This window comes from Equus quagga, chromosome 19, assembly GCF_021613505.1.
Source record: "Equus quagga isolate Etosha38 chromosome 19, UCLA_HA_Equagga_1.0, whole genome shotgun sequence".
Lineage (NCBI taxonomy): Eukaryota > Metazoa > Chordata > Mammalia > Perissodactyla > Equidae > Equus > Equus quagga.
The window spans coordinates 6644498-6659199 of NC_060285.1; the positions used below are offsets into that span (position 1 = coordinate 6644498).

The 14702-nt window shown below is 58.3% G+C and overlaps 1 protein-coding gene across 3 annotated transcripts in view; it reads left to right on the forward strand.

Annotated features, from left to right (window-relative positions):
• Positions 1-14702, forward strand: part of SCUBE1 (signal peptide, CUB domain and EGF like domain containing 1) — a 138960-nt gene that overhangs the window by 96264 nt on the left and 27994 nt on the right. For all 3 annotated transcript variants that reach the window (XM_046646855.1, XM_046646857.1, XM_046646856.1), the window contains 4 exons: positions 1554-1670; positions 7612-7734; positions 10454-10570; positions 12082-12204. In XM_046646855.1, the coding sequence (XP_046502811.1) occupies positions 1554-1670; positions 7612-7734; positions 10454-10570; positions 12082-12204 (480 nt within the window). The remainder of the gene's footprint in view (positions 1-1553; positions 1671-7611; positions 7735-10453; positions 10571-12081; positions 12205-14702) is intronic.

A 14702-nucleotide genomic window follows, 5' to 3' on the forward strand; every position in this document is an offset into this window, starting at 1 on the left:
CTAACAGAGAGGCCACCTGCGTGAGTACAGGGCAGGGCAGGGGCCTTCTTTCCCATCTGGGGCTGGGGAGGCTCCTTGTGGAGGTGGTCTTTGAGCTGGGCCTTGAACCATGAGCAGGCAGGAGACCTCAAAGCCACTGGACCAGCACACAGAAAGTCAGGGGCCTCCCAGAAGTTGCCCACACCCAGCTGGGGGCTAACATTCATGGAGACACACTGAAAGGCAGGCGGGAAGAGTAGGGGGCCAGGAGACTCGTCTAGCAGCGGTAGTTACGGCTCCGCTCGTCATGGTGCAGACATCAGCCTTGAGGAGAAGGGCCGGTGGCCCTCTGTGCAGGCAGCCCCGCTGTCAGGACACCCACCACGGCTGCCCCACAGAATCGCAGATGCGCACTCACACACACCACTATAAGTTGAAGTTCAAAGGAAAGGCATCGTGACTTTGGTCTAATTAGCAGCAGGGACTCCTGGCAACTGGGGGTATGTGTTCATTTAGTCATCACTCCTACATCATCCCCACGCTCTTCCCAGAGAGAACCAAAGACAGCTTGCAGGAAAGCAGACACCACAGAGGACAGAGTGAATAAACCTGTTAGAGAGAACCTTCACAGGAAAGGCCCACCAGGGCCAGGCGCCAGGGGAAGCCAGGCAGGCAGGCAGGGGTTTCAGGTTATAAAATATGGGGCCCTTGGCTCTTGGCTTCCTAGCAGCAAAGACAAGAGGGAATTCCACTCAGGCACTGTTCCCACAAGATCAAAGCACACCAGATGCTCAGGAAGAAAGCGGGGGTGAAAGGCTCAGGGCCCGAGAACTGGCTCCTCCGTGTGCGGGCCACCTGCGCCCTGGTGACCCGGCTCTGCCATCCCCTTCTCCAGGCCTGGGAAGGCTCACTCTCACCACACGACGGGGTCGGCGACCTCGGTTAGGCCCAGCCACTCCAGCCCCTTTGAATTTGCAAAAGCAAAAAAAAGCAGCAGACAAGCTTCAAGTGGACAAAAGCCAGCCGCCTTTGGCTTCTCGTTCGATGAGAACAGATGTCAGGCTAAGAGCCTCATCAAGGTGATGGATGGTGTGCGGGCTTGGGAGCCTCTCCCGCCACTCCACGGCCAGGGCCAGCAGCCAGTCCATGCTGAGATGAGTTTGCGAGTCCCAGTAACCACAAGTCTGGGTTTGGAGTCTGAGTCCAGGCAGGACATGGGTTTAGGAATCTCCCTGGGCAGTTAAATACCAGCCAGGCCGATCTCAGCCCTGGCCCCAAATAGTGGTGTTGACCCTGTTGCTGGTAACTGTCACACAAGAACAGCCCTTGTAGTTTGCAAACAGTTTTCCCATCCATCATCATCACAGTGGATCCTCAACAGCCACCCCACAGGAATGGTGTCCACCCATTTTACAGATGGGGAGCCTGAGGCTCAGAGAAGCCCCCCAGCTAGAGGGTATCAGATCCAGAACTCAAACTCAGGTCTCCTGTCTCAGGAGATCCCCCCATGGATGGGGAAAGGTGGTGGCTTCTGTCCAAGGACACTGAGCATCTTTATCTCTTTCCCTCCTCAGAGACGTGTGCGGTAAATAACGGAGGCTGCGACCGGACATGCAAGGACACAGCCACGGGCGTGCGATGCAGCTGCCCGGTTGGATTCACGCTGCAGCCTGATGGGAAGACATGCAAAGGTCAGCGCGAAGCCTTGTGGGCTCGTGCCCACCTCCACTGGCTTGGCCCAAGGCGGGGCGGGCAGGAGCAGAGACTGCGTGATTGGGCCAAGTGAGACCACAGGGGTCCAGGATGGTTGGCAGTCACCAGCATTTCTCTTGGGAGGCCAAGAAGAGGGAGAGTCAGCACCAGTGCCTCCGAGCCAGGTTCAAGAGACCACGGGCTCCACCATATATGGATAGGTTCCTGGGCGAAAAATGGGGTTCGGGTAGCAAAGGATTTGGTTGCACGCTGGGTTAAACAACTGGGGGACTCACCATGGGACTGTCTAGGCCTCCGTGAGCCACCACGGCTCCCCAAGGGGGGCGGCCCGTCTCCTCACCGTCACCCTGGTTGTCACGTCAGGCCAGCTGGGGCCACAGCATGGCACAGGGCAGCTTGGGAATGCAGGTCTGCTGGTACCAGGATACGACTGTCTTCTTGTCACTGTTAGAAAAATAAGGACCCTATGTGTCTTTGTCACTTGTCACTGGAGGAGTGAAGTTAGGGGGATCTAAGGAGGCAGAAGAACCTCTGTTTGCAACTAGAAAATGAGGAACTGGGGGGACCTGAGGGTCCTTGCACTTGAGGGAGATGCAGGAACAGCCAGTCTGCCGGCTGCCGGAAGTGACAGAAGGTGGAGCGTTCTCCTCCTGCTTGCTCCCTGACTCTCCCACAGAGCCTCCCAGTGCCTCTAGGGGTGCTCGGCAGCGTTGGGGATCCCTCAGGAAAGAAGCAGCAAGGGGGGCTAGAGTTGAGAGCTGGCAGAGCTCTGGAGTCTGGAGAGGCCTGTGGTGTTCCGGAACCCTCAGCAGCCGTGGCCCTTGGGCAGAGAGTCAGGCCCAAACCCCAAAGATCCCCTGCGAAGGAGTGAGGGGCAGCCTCCAGACCGGCCCTCCATAGCCTTGCTGCCATGGCCGGCCTCCTTCCACGCCCATCCCGTGCTGGGCAGCGGGGCGGGGCTGGAAGGCGACATGGGAGGGGGAGGAGCCGGAACCTCCCAAGTCCAGGGAGTATTGACGGTAGAGGCTTAGGGTGATTTTAAATAGTCCGCGGTGGGCTTTTTTTCAGCCTGTAAAAATAGATAGCATGTGACTTCTCCTCCCTGGCCGCTTTGCTGGGAAGAGCCCAGGGATTCTTGACAGAAATAACAGTTCTTCCGCTAGTTTATTTGAAAATAAGGCCCTTCTGTAGCCCCCGCTCGGCCCGCTCAGAGCCAAGGTGCATTCTAGGCAGGCGGGTGGTATCTGAGCCCTCGCCACGTGGACCCCATGCCAGGAGGAGCAGCCAAGGGTCCACCGCAGTCCCAGCTGTCCTCAGCCCAGCAGTGTCACAGCAGGCCTGGCCACTTGCCCTTGGATGCAGGACAGAAGAGGGTAGAATCAGGCCACTCTCCTCCCCTCCGAGGCACATCACTGACCCAGGACCAAGGGCAGGGCATGGTCTAAATCCTGAGGTGAGGCCAGGAGCTTGCCACTGGGAGCTGACCTGTCTGGGTCAGAAAGGGGCCTTGGCAGTCACATGACCCAAGAGGAGCACCTTAGAGGTCTCTGACTGCCGTCCCCCTGCCCATCCCTTGGTGGTGTGGGCCAGGGGCTTGCAGTGGAGGTGGAGAAAAGCAGTCTGGATGTTGCCATAGATGTTAGAATGTAAGGATCACAGGACTAGTCGAGAACTGCATAATATGAACGTCATAATGTCGTCAAATCAGGAAGCCCTGCAGGCCAGTGACCTCTAGACCCCAGTTTGGTGTCTTAGAGCCTTGGACTCACAGCCGGAGTTCCCTGGGGCCTGGCTGGAGAGACGCAGGTCAGGGCAAGCCCCACTGGGGATTCCCAGTGAACTTGAGGCCCTGGCCCTGGCATTTCAGCTTCTCAGTCGTTGTGCATGCCCTGGTCTTGGCAAGGGCCCAGAAGAGGATATCAAAGGAGTGATTTCAAAGGTTTAGTGTTTTCTAGAAGCCAAAATGTCTATGTCAAGCAAGACCAATGTCTGGAGGGTAGAGGTAACAGAGGTCTCAAAAAATCCAGAGCCGAAAACCCTGGGCAGACACGGATAGCGTGGGCAGGTGGAGGCAGGCATGGGAAAGTGGGGATGTTTTACCTAAAACACTAAGTCTGGGTGGGGGGGTCCAGAGGATTGTCTGAAGCCCCTACTTTGTTTCAAGTGTGAACGGTGCAGGGGTCCAGTCTCAAGGTCCCCTGTTTGATGCTGCATTGGCTTGTTACTGGGAAGTGGGCACCTTGCTAATGGCCCTTCTCAGAGGGGAGGTCTGAGGCCTCAACTCCCTGAGCCGGAGCCTGGATTTCCTCAGAGACACCAGCCCCTCCTCCCAACACCTTCCAGAACAGTCTGGGAGAACCTCCGCCCACCAGCTGTTTGCTCTCCTCCCTCATCTGCCCTCTGCCCAGCCAGCCCAGCCCAGCAGCTTGCCCCCCAACTAGGCTGCTCCAGGATGATGCCAGCCCACTTCCCCATCCCTCCTTCTGCTCCCACCCAAAAGCCCTCACCCACATGGCCCCTGGGCTGCCAGGCTGTGCCCCCTCAGTGGGGTGGGCAGGGTAGCAGAAACAATTGTCCCGCTCTGCGTGCCTGTAGCCCACCCCGCACCCTTCCCCCATACACACACTGGTGCTCGAACACTAGCTGATGCCTCTGAATGTTCCACTCATGGCCCAGGACCCTCCCCTTCTCTCAGCCACACCAACTCATTCATTCACTCATTCATTCATCCATTCAGTGAACACTCCTGGGCAGTCACTCTGTGCAGGCCTCACATTGGGCCCTGGGGCTCCAAGCAGGAGCCAGATTTCTGTCTCTGTCCTGGAGGCCCTCTCATCCGCCGAGGGCAGGTTCTGTGACAAGGGAGCAGCTAACTCTGGAGGGACGGCAGCGGCAGCGAAGGCTTCCCAGAGAGGCATTGCTTCCAGGGGCAGGGTGGGGTAGGGGCTGCACCAGGTGGGGCAACCAGAGCCAGGGCTGCAAAGGCAGGAGGCAAACTTGCAGAAAGAGGAGGGCAGGGCAGCCAGGCCAGGCTGTGAAAGAAAGGGCCACCAGCCTCTGCAGAAGGGGCTGGGCCTCTATCCTGGGACCACAGGAGGCTGCAGAAGCCTTATAAACGGTAGGGGGCTGCTGGCTGTCTGTAGTGGGGCGTGCAGTGGGAAAGGAGGAGGGTCTTTGAGGGACAGGAAGTGGGGAGGGGCAGAGGCTGCACACCCGAAGCTCATCAGAATGAAGGTCGAGGGTCTGTGGGAGCCCAGTGCCCCCGCACTAGATCCTGGGCTAGAGCTGGGGAGTGCTTCCACCACTCTGACCCCCAGGGCAGCCCACTGCCCCAGCCGGGTCACCAGCAAACATGCCTCCCACCCTGTCTGGTTGCTATGGCAGCCCCTTAGCTGACAGGCCCCGCTGGGGAGGGGATGGGACGGGGGGCCTCCGGTGTTCCTGAGGAGGCCAGCCTCGTCTGCGCATTCAGTCTTACCAGTGATGCTTGAGAGGTACCCCTCAGCAGCCCTGTCTGCAGATGGGCAACCCGAGGCCCAGAGAGGTGCCTGTCCCTGCCCAGGATCACACAGCTCTCTGCGGCAGAGCTGAGCAGGCCTCCGAGCTCCTGCCAGAGGCTTCTAGCTAGAAAGTGCCCTGTCTTCCTGTAATCCCTGGGGAGGGGACAATGGAGATGCCCGAGCCTCTGCCCTGGACAGGCCCTCACTGGACTTTACGTCTGCTTTCTCTGGAGGCCGTGGGGCCAGCGCAGCACACTAGAGAAGGGCTGTCTTTGGAGACAGCTGGGACTGGAACTCAAACCCAGCTCCTGCACGTGGCTATGACCTCCTCTGTAAAATGGGAGATCTGCTCCCCCTGCCATTTTGCAGATCTCATGAGACCTTGCCGGAAAGTGCTTGGCGTGGTTGCCAACACGAGGTGGTGCCCAGTAGGTACAGTGATCACCGGAGGGTCCTCCTACTCACTCTGGGGCACAGGATCACCCTCAGGCAGCTTTGTTCCTGAAACACGGGCTTCAGAAGGCGTGCAGGGTTCCCAGTGCTGAGAAGCCGTGGTTTTTAGGAATCGTTTCAGTGTGCTTGCAGGGAGCACCTCCTGTGCAGAGAGGCGAAGTCCCCCGGCCACGGAGCAGCAGAGCGAGGGGCCACAGCCAAGGCTGGTGAACTGCATGCACCCCAGCTGCCTCCATTATGGGGACACCTCAGGTTCCCTCCCTTCCCACCTCCCTGGTGCCAGAGTCGCCACAGTATGCAAACAGCATGGGTCTTTGGGGGTGGAGGTGACTGGGGGAGGCTCACCAAGGGCAAAAGACGCAAGGACACACCCAGAGCCCAGCCCCCTGGGGGCCTCCACAGCAGAGTAGCTCGGGCGTCCTCCCCTGCCAGACTCCCCAAGTCCCCTTCCCCTCCCAAAGGTTCCGAGAATTGCCTGGGGGGGGGGGGGTCTCAGCCTCTCTCTCCTTGCCTCTTCTCCTAATGTCCTTGACCACAGACCTGGTTTCTGTCTTATTGTCAGAGATTGTTCTGTGGGAACTCCAGTGGAGGGCTTTTCAGCAGCTGTCAAGTCCACCTGGTTTGAAAGAAGCGAGAGCAGGTGGAGAGAGGCTCGGCCCGTGGTTAGAGTGGCCGGGTTAGGGCCACATTGCCCACCCCACCCCTGCACTCAGTACATTGGGGCAGATTGACATTGTTCCCGGGGCAGTGCCAATTACAGGGGCCAGGGCATCCAGGCCCTCACGCTCAGGACTGGCTTAGCGGGTGCTGGCATCTGAGTTGGCAGCTTTGCTGAGATGCGGCTGGTGGCCAACAGGGAGAAGTCCTTTCTGTGTTCCCTGTTGGGAGGACCTCTTCCATTGCTTCTTTTTTGCCCCCTCCAAATCAGGGTGAGAACACCATTCTGAAAACCATCTCTTACTTCTGTTACTAGTTGCTGGGTCATCTCTGGAGCGGGGTGACCAGCATGGGGTCCTGGGGGTCAGGGCCTAAGAGGAACTTGGGAGGAAGAGGAGGCACCTCAGGGACAGGGTCTCCAATGACACAGTCTGCCAGGCTGGCCTGGGGCCCAGAGAGCAGAGTCCAGGTGAGCAGGGCAGTGGAGAGGGGACTCACAGGGGTCAGGGAGAAGTTTACAGTGTGTCAGCCAACAGGCCGTGCTGCAAGGGAGAAGGCTCCCATCACTGGAGGTGTGCAAGCAGAGTCCAGCTGGCAGCGATGCTCGGAGGAGGTCATTTATTGCATGGGGTCGGGCCAGGGGACCTTCTGGGTGCACTCATTAAATGCTGAGGGAAGAGGTGGCGCAAACCAGCAGGCGGAAACTGGGGGGAGGGCAGACGGCAAGAAGAACCAGACTGGACGCCTGTCAGGCCCAGGTACACCCCAGCTTCCCGCGACCAGCTGTGGCATCTCCAACCTGCTACTTGACCTTCCAAGCCGCAGTCTGCCCATCAGTAAAACGGGCAATAAACCTACTTTTTAAAAAGACTTGACTGAGCACCCAGCACCAGCTCCTCTGGAATGTTATCAATCCTCACAGTGTTCTTCCACGTAGGTGCCCTTCTGATCCTGGTCTTCCAGACGGGAGCCAAGGCTCCAGGGGCCAGGAGCCTGTGAGGATGAAAGGACATGGGGGACGTCCTCACCCCTGTTGTCTTGCCCGGCACGCCAGACATCAGTTCCCCTCCCTTCTACACCATGAGTGCCAGGCTTGCCAAGTCTCAGGGGAAAGCCGTGTAACCCACCCTCCTTACCCCCACCGCTGTAAGCCAGGCCCCCCACCCCTGTGCTCAGCTGGGAGACCTGGGGCCAGCCCCGGGCAGTGGGTGGCAGGCAAGTCAGGGCAGGACAGGTGCTGGACCAGCATCCCCACCTTGTGGCCCGAGCCCATTCTCCTTGCCTCGCTCTGCTCACTTGGCTCCCGCAGACATCAACGAGTGCCTGGTCAACAACGGGGGCTGCGACCACTTCTGCCGCAACACCGTGGGCAGCTTCGAGTGCGGCTGCCGGAAGGGCTACAAGCTGCTGACTGATGAGCGGACGTGCCAAGGTGAGCCTGCTGCGTGCCCTGGGCAGCTCTCGGGCTGGGGACATCCCCGTCCTCATCAGGGCCCTTCCCCTCCTTGGCTTGTACAGCTCCTAAGCGAGGAGGCGAGCGTGCGGCTGGGCCTGAGGGAATGGAGGTTGTTTCTCGGTCCTTAGCTCCTGCCCTCCCTGTCTTCCCTGTCCTTTCTGACTCTGGGAGCCCTCAGAAGCCATCCAGTCCAACCTGTCCCTTTTATAGATGGGACACTGAGGCCCAGGGAGGGATGAACATGGCTCCCAGGCGGCAGAGGTCATCAGTTCCGTCCCACCCTTCCCCTCCCAGTGGTCCCCAGGCCTCCTTCAGTGGCTTCAGAGATGGCGTGCTGCCACCTGGTGGGAGGCATGGCACACTGCAGGCGCCCTCTGACAGTCCTTTCTTAGGGTCCCTGGGCGCTTGCGAGGAGCAGGGCTAATGGGAGGAGAGGTCACAGCCCAGGACAAGTCCAGCAGATGGCCAGGATGCAGCGAGAGCCCAAAGGATGGGCAGTGGAGAGAGTGGTCAAGGAAGGCTTCCTGGGGGAGGGGACATTGATGAAATGCTTGAAGGATGAATAGGCGTTTTCCAGGAGGAGCCAGGGAGGCAAACCCACCCAGGAAGTGTTGAGCTGAGGGAGTTTGGGGACCACAAGTAGCCCCGTGGGGCCAGATGAGGGCATTGAGAAGGAGACAGGGGTGCACTGTGGGGCCAGCTTTGGGAGAGAATGCAGAGGAAGGGCCAGGCATCCTGTGTGGCAGGGAGGGGCTCAGGCTCGTCACTGATGACTCGTGACTGGTGACCCTGGAGGTCTGGTAGCTGCAGGCCCCGCATGGCGGGGTCTGGCTATGGGACTTGCAGCCTCTGCCGGCTGCTGCAGCTCCAAGGCTGGCCCTGGGGCAGCGTGCAGCCCTGAGGGGCGAGGGACACGCTCCCCCAAGGGCCCTGAGAAAGGCCAGGGCAGGAGGCTGATGAAGGACGGGGCCAGTCCATCCTGGGGCTCATTGTGTGACTTGGGCCAGTCACTTCCCTCCTTGGCTCGGCCTCTTCATCCCTGGATGGGTGTCCCTGACTTCCGCTCAGGGCTTGAGGGCCCTTTGGGAGCAGGGCCTCTGTCCAGGCCCCCATCAAGTCTCCTCTGCAGTTGGACTCTGTTTCTCGTCTGCCTTGCCGCGCCCTGTGGAAGGCTGAGAGAGGGCCCTTGACTCTGCCTCCCCAACTGAACTGTGGGAGAGGCAGGCAGCTGCCAAAAAGGAGGAGGTGACCTGTCTGCTTCTGGGCTCATCTCTCTGAGGCCTTCGGGCTCTGGCCATGCCCTGCCCTTGCTCCAGCACCACACTGGGCTCCCCAGCTCTAACAGGGAGGGGTCTAACCTCCTTTGCTGGTGCTCAGGGCCCTTGGAATGGGGACCCAGACACTTCCCCAGCAGCCTGAGCTCCACACAACCCCCTGGGCTCCCTGTGCTGCCACTTCCCAGTTTGCCTGGACTGCGTGTACCCCACTCTCGTTCCTTCATTCCATTCTAGCCGCATCCTGCTAGCTCTAGCCCGGGAGATCTTCCCACATTCCCCCCAGGAGGGATCACATCCTCCTTTGAGCATCCACAGTGCGAGTCCTTCCCTGTGCTCATGTTATTACAAACACACATGTGTTATGAATAGGTGTACAGTCACATGAGCTAACATATTCAAAGAATGAACTCCAACTACAGTGCCCATGGAGAGGCAGGCCCGTGTCTGCTTGCCCTCTGGAGCCCCTATCAACTCTCATGGGAGCCATTTTCCTCAGAATTTATGGCCAGGACAGACTTGTCTCCTGTGAGTATGGGGTCCATCTCCTCCTTTCCAGTGACAAGCACTCTGTGACCTTCCCCCTTTCCCTTTTTACCTTGGCTGCCCAGAAGCTCAGAATCAAATTTCACATGCTATCAAGGCTACTTTCTTTTTTTTTTTTTTTTTAAAGATTTTTTTATTATTTCCTTTTTCTCCCCAAAGCCCCCCGGTACATAGTTGTATATTCTTCGTTGTGGGTTCTTCTAGTTGTGGCATGTGGGACGCTGCCTCAGCGTGGTCTGATGAGCAGTGCCATGTCCGCGCCCAGGATTCGAACCAACGAAACACTGGGCCGCCTGCAGCGGAGCGCGCGAACTTAACCACTCGGCCACGGGGCCAGCCCCTCAAGGCTACTTTCTTATCCCTTATGGGTTGCTTACTCCCTCCTTCCTCCCTTTCTGTTTTTGCTGTTTTCCTCATTTTTTCAAGAGACATCTTGGGGTGATAGGAAAATACGTTTTGGTCAGCATCCAAGCAGCCTGGTTTCATGTCCCAGTTCAGCTGCTTCCTCAGGCAAGCCTGTCAGTTTCCTGCAGGTGTGGATTAGATGCCTCTCCTGATCACAGCTGATTGTGAGATGTTCAAATGGCAGAGTCATAGTAATACCTTCTATACAGAATATTTCTGTCCTGCCCACCTTCAGAAGAGATGTGAGGTGACTTCTAACCCAGAAACGTGAGGTTAATGGAGACCAAATGGAAAATGGGGCAGCGGCCAGAAGTCTGACACGGAATGTGGATCACCCGTGCACTGAGCCTCAGGGACTGGGGGCTGTCCATGCACAGATGTACACTGAGTGACTGAGTGAGTGGCAGGCCCTGCCCAGCTGCCTCACCCTAAAACTCCTCTCCACACTTTGTCTCCCTGTGGCCACACAGACATTGACGAGTGCTCCTTCGAGCGGACCTGCGACCACATCTGTATCAACTCTCCGGGCAGCTTCCAGTGCCTGTGTCACCGTGGCTACATACTCTATGGAACAACCCACTGCGGAGGTCTGCAGCCCGCCCGCCAGGGCCACCTCCCCCCCGAGGCACGCGCCTGGCCGCAAGGCCACCTACACTGCACCCCACACCCCGACCCTGACCTTGACTTGGGTGGGGCTGGGAGGGACCTAAGCAAGGCTGGGGACTGGTGGGCAGAGGGGCTCAGCCAAGAGAAAGGCAAGAGGACAGGGGAGAGGGGCAGCAAGGATCCATTGGGCCCATGCCTCAGCCAGGTTATGGGCACAGGCCTGGTAACATCAGTGACAGGGGAACGTGTCCAGAAGAGGGATGGCTACACAGAGAATCCCACAGACTATTAATTCCAGTGGGAGGGTGACAACAGAGAAGGGCAGATTATGGAGACAATGGGGGGAACCTAAAGCGGGAGTGTTTGGGTCAAGATGAGAGGAAATACGCCAGAGGGATCAGCGTGTGCAAAGGCACTGAGGCAGAGGGAGCACAGAGGGACCAAGATGCAGCCATGTGGTGAGAGCCATGAGGGAAGGGGAGCATGGAGGGACATGCCAACAAGGAGGACACAGGGCTTCCTGAGCCCCGGGGGGAGCTTGGGGGTTATTCCGAATGCAGTGAGAAACCACCAGAGGACTTAAGCAAGGGTATGATATGGTCAAGTTCATGTAACGAGATTGCTCTGGCTGCCACCTGTTCAGGAGAGGACTCCTAGGCACCAGTGGGGAGACAGCTCCAGGCATGAGGGTGAGAGCCAGGGGAGCTCAGGCAGGGTCGGGAGGGATGTGGAGAAGGGAGAAGGTTCTAGATGTATTTAGGAGCCACAGACAATAGGACCTGGAGATGTAGGGCATGGCAAGTGAAGGTGGGGGAGCCGAGAATGGCCCCAAGGTCCTGGGTGTCTCTTCCTTTCCTGTGACCTGAGGCCACATTCCCTCTGCTGGGCGTCTGTGAAGGTTGGATGGGCTCAGGCAGTGAAGTGATCAGTCTTGCTGGTGCTGGGGGGTGGCCCCTGGGGTGGGCTGCAGATTCTTCTAGAGGGACTCCCAAAAACCTGGGCACTGGCTCCCATGGGCCTGCTGTTCCCGGCATGCGCGCGGCCCGGACGCTCCCAGACATGTGCCCCAGCATGAATGCCGTCCTGCAGGAGGGGAATCAGACTGAGAAGGGGCTTGTCCAAAGTCCCACAGTGAGATAAGCCTCACAATCCCACCCCACAGGACCTGATTGGAACTTTTATGCCACTTCTCTGCCCTCCCCCCAGTTCGGGTGCAGCTGCTCCAGTGCAGCAAACCACGGGGTTTCCTCGGGGAGGGATGTGTGCAGGTGTCTGTAGGAGCCATGTGTGCGCGCTCACGTCTGTGTGCATGTGCTTGTGTGTGTGACTTGTGCGGCACGTGTCTGCATCCAGTGACAGTGTCAGGCTGGGATTGGGTCAGGGGTTCTTGGCTCTCTCGTCCTGGGTGGGCCCTGCCCTGCCAGCTCCGCAGGTGTGGCCTGGGCTGGCCAGTCCAGCCCCCTCCTGCCCTTACTCCCACCTGTGCTTCCAGATGTGGACGAGTGCAGCATGAACAACGGGAGCTGCGACCAGGGCTGCGTCAACACCAAGGGCAGCTACGAATGTGTCTGCCCCCCAGGGAGGCGGCTCCACTGGAACCAGAAGGATTGTGTGGGTGAGTGCCCTGGGGTGGCCATCGCTGGGACCCCTGGAAGGAGGGCCTGGTCACTGGCTCCGCCCCTTCCACCTGGTGCCTGGATGGCAAGGCACTGACTTCTCTGGGTGGGGTGAGCAAGGTGGGCCTGCCCTCTTCCTGTGGGCCTCAGGGTTACTCCGCAGGTGCTCCGCTGCTGGGATATGGCTAATGGGGACGAGGGCTTACAGCAGAGGGGACACAGGTGGGCGAGTGCACTTGGTGTCAGCCAGAGGCGCAGAAACGGACCTTCAGGGGCAGGAGGGCGCAGAGATGGGTGGAGATGAGGGTCAGTGTGCCGGAGCTGTGGGCTCAGGAAGAGCTGGAGGCTCAGAGGGAGCGGGGTGTGGGGCCTCCGCGTCCCAGCTCCCCCTTGTCCTGCCAAGAAACATGGAGGGAGTGGAGAGGGTGCTTACACAGGGTGCAGCAGCATCCGAGCCTCAGCAGGGAGCACGTGGGTCTTTGCAAACCTACCCTCTGCCCAGGCCACCAGCCCCACAGCGTCCACAGGGGCAGGGCTCTTGGAGAGCGCAAGGTTCACACGCCCTCTGCTGGTGTGCCCTGGGTACCCAGGGCCCCTCTAGGCTGAGTTCTGGGCAGTCCCCCAGCTTCACTGGTTCACCAACACATACCGACTACCTGCTAGTCAGCTCTAGGTGCTGGGGCTATCCATGAAATGGCTCAGGGCCTTGCCCTGCATGCTCTCCCGTCCCCAGCGCAGCCAGAGGGAGCCTTTTAAATCTAAGTCAGAACATGTCCCTCTCTGCTTGGAACCCTCCAGTGACCCCTCTTTACGTGGAAGCAAAGCCAGAGCCCTCAGAACCCACAGACTACTACACACTGGCCTGATCGCCCTCACGCTCATTCGCCCGCACCAGCCTCGCTGACCTCACGGGTGCTGCCCCCTCGCCTCAACACAGCCCTGCGTGTGCTCCTCTCGGACTGGAGGGCTCTGCACTCCCTATAGGTCTGCCCCCTGAGGCCTCCCTGACCACCAGCCCAGGGCAGCAACGCCCCCCGGCTCTGCGCTCCACCCGCCCCCTCTGCGCTCCCGCTTTCTTTTCCTCCCGTGACACCTTGCACCCCTAGACGTGAGGTATATGTTTACGTACTCCTGTTACTCCTGTTGGGTTTTGTCTGTCTGTCATCGCTAGCATACACGCTCTACACAGCTGAACAGGTGTTTCTTGCCTGTCTTGTTCACTGCTCTATCGCCAGCGTCTAGAACAGAGCCTGGCAATCATAGACACTCAGTAAATATTTGTTGACTAAGTGAATGAAAGTATCGAAGAATGGACACCATCACTTAATATCTGAAGTCAGAGAGCTGAAGTGATTGCTTCCTTAAGTGAGGATTGCTGTGCTGTTCCAGCAAAGTCTCGTTGAGCAGAGCAATCCACTGGTCTTGTCGAGAGTTGTTTGGGGAAGAGCTTGTTTGGGGCTGTGTTGGTTAGAGGGAGGATGAGGTGACGCCAGTCTTAGGAGCATGGCTTTGCTGGGTGCTGAGGAAGAAGGGTTGACACCAGCCTTAGAAGCCTGATCACTGAGTGAATCTGCCACCAGTTGGCTGACTTTCCAAGCCTGGAGCTGTCGTCAGTTGACTGGCCTTGGGAGGCGTGTCCACTGATTCCTTAGGGTCATGCTAGGTCTGGCATTTACTTGTTAACCAGAGCCTGTGGGGCCAGCAGGCTTTCTTCAGGGCTGTGGGGAGGTGTGTTTTCTTATTCTCAGTCCCCCTTTTTGGTCGTCCCTCCCTCAGTCAGAGCTGCAGGAGGGGCCATCAGGGCTTGTCCAGATCTTCTCCGCTGCCACCGACCCTCCAGGAAGAGTCATTGGTGGAGGTCTGAGCGTCAGGTCACTGTCAGTCAGTGTGACTGTATCCCACTTTTGTCTCTAAGTCATCCGCTGGGACCGTGACTACATAAAAGCAATTAATATTCCAGACAACAGACATGGAATGACTGAGACAAACCATTATAACCGAAAATATTATTAGAAGGTGCTGGAAGGCCCTCTTGAACCATGATCTATGCATTCCTAGGGCTGACCAAGAAAACTGGTCCCACCAACTCCCTCAGTCTATCTTCAGTATTCAGGCTGCTTTCCCTCATACCCGCAAGGTAGATAGTTGCACCTTACCCCCACTATGAATCCAGGTTCAAAAGGAAGTGCTGGCAGTGGCACAGACTGCCCCTGGTTGGCCGAAGGAAAATCCAAGGCCACGCTGTCATCCATGACCACTTGCACTAGGAGGTCAGCTGGTTTGTCATGCCGCCCACACCACACTCTAGGCTGCAGTATTTACTATAGCACCCAAGTGAGCGGTGAAGTTTTGATGACCACTTGGAGCCGTCCAGTTCCTGTGGATGGGACCGACGGCCTCCGCTGCCAGCTTCACCAGGCACTAGTTATGTCCCTCAGAAGGGTGTTATCCTTCAGAAGCTTTGCAAGAAGGCATCACTCACCGAGGTTATTGGGGG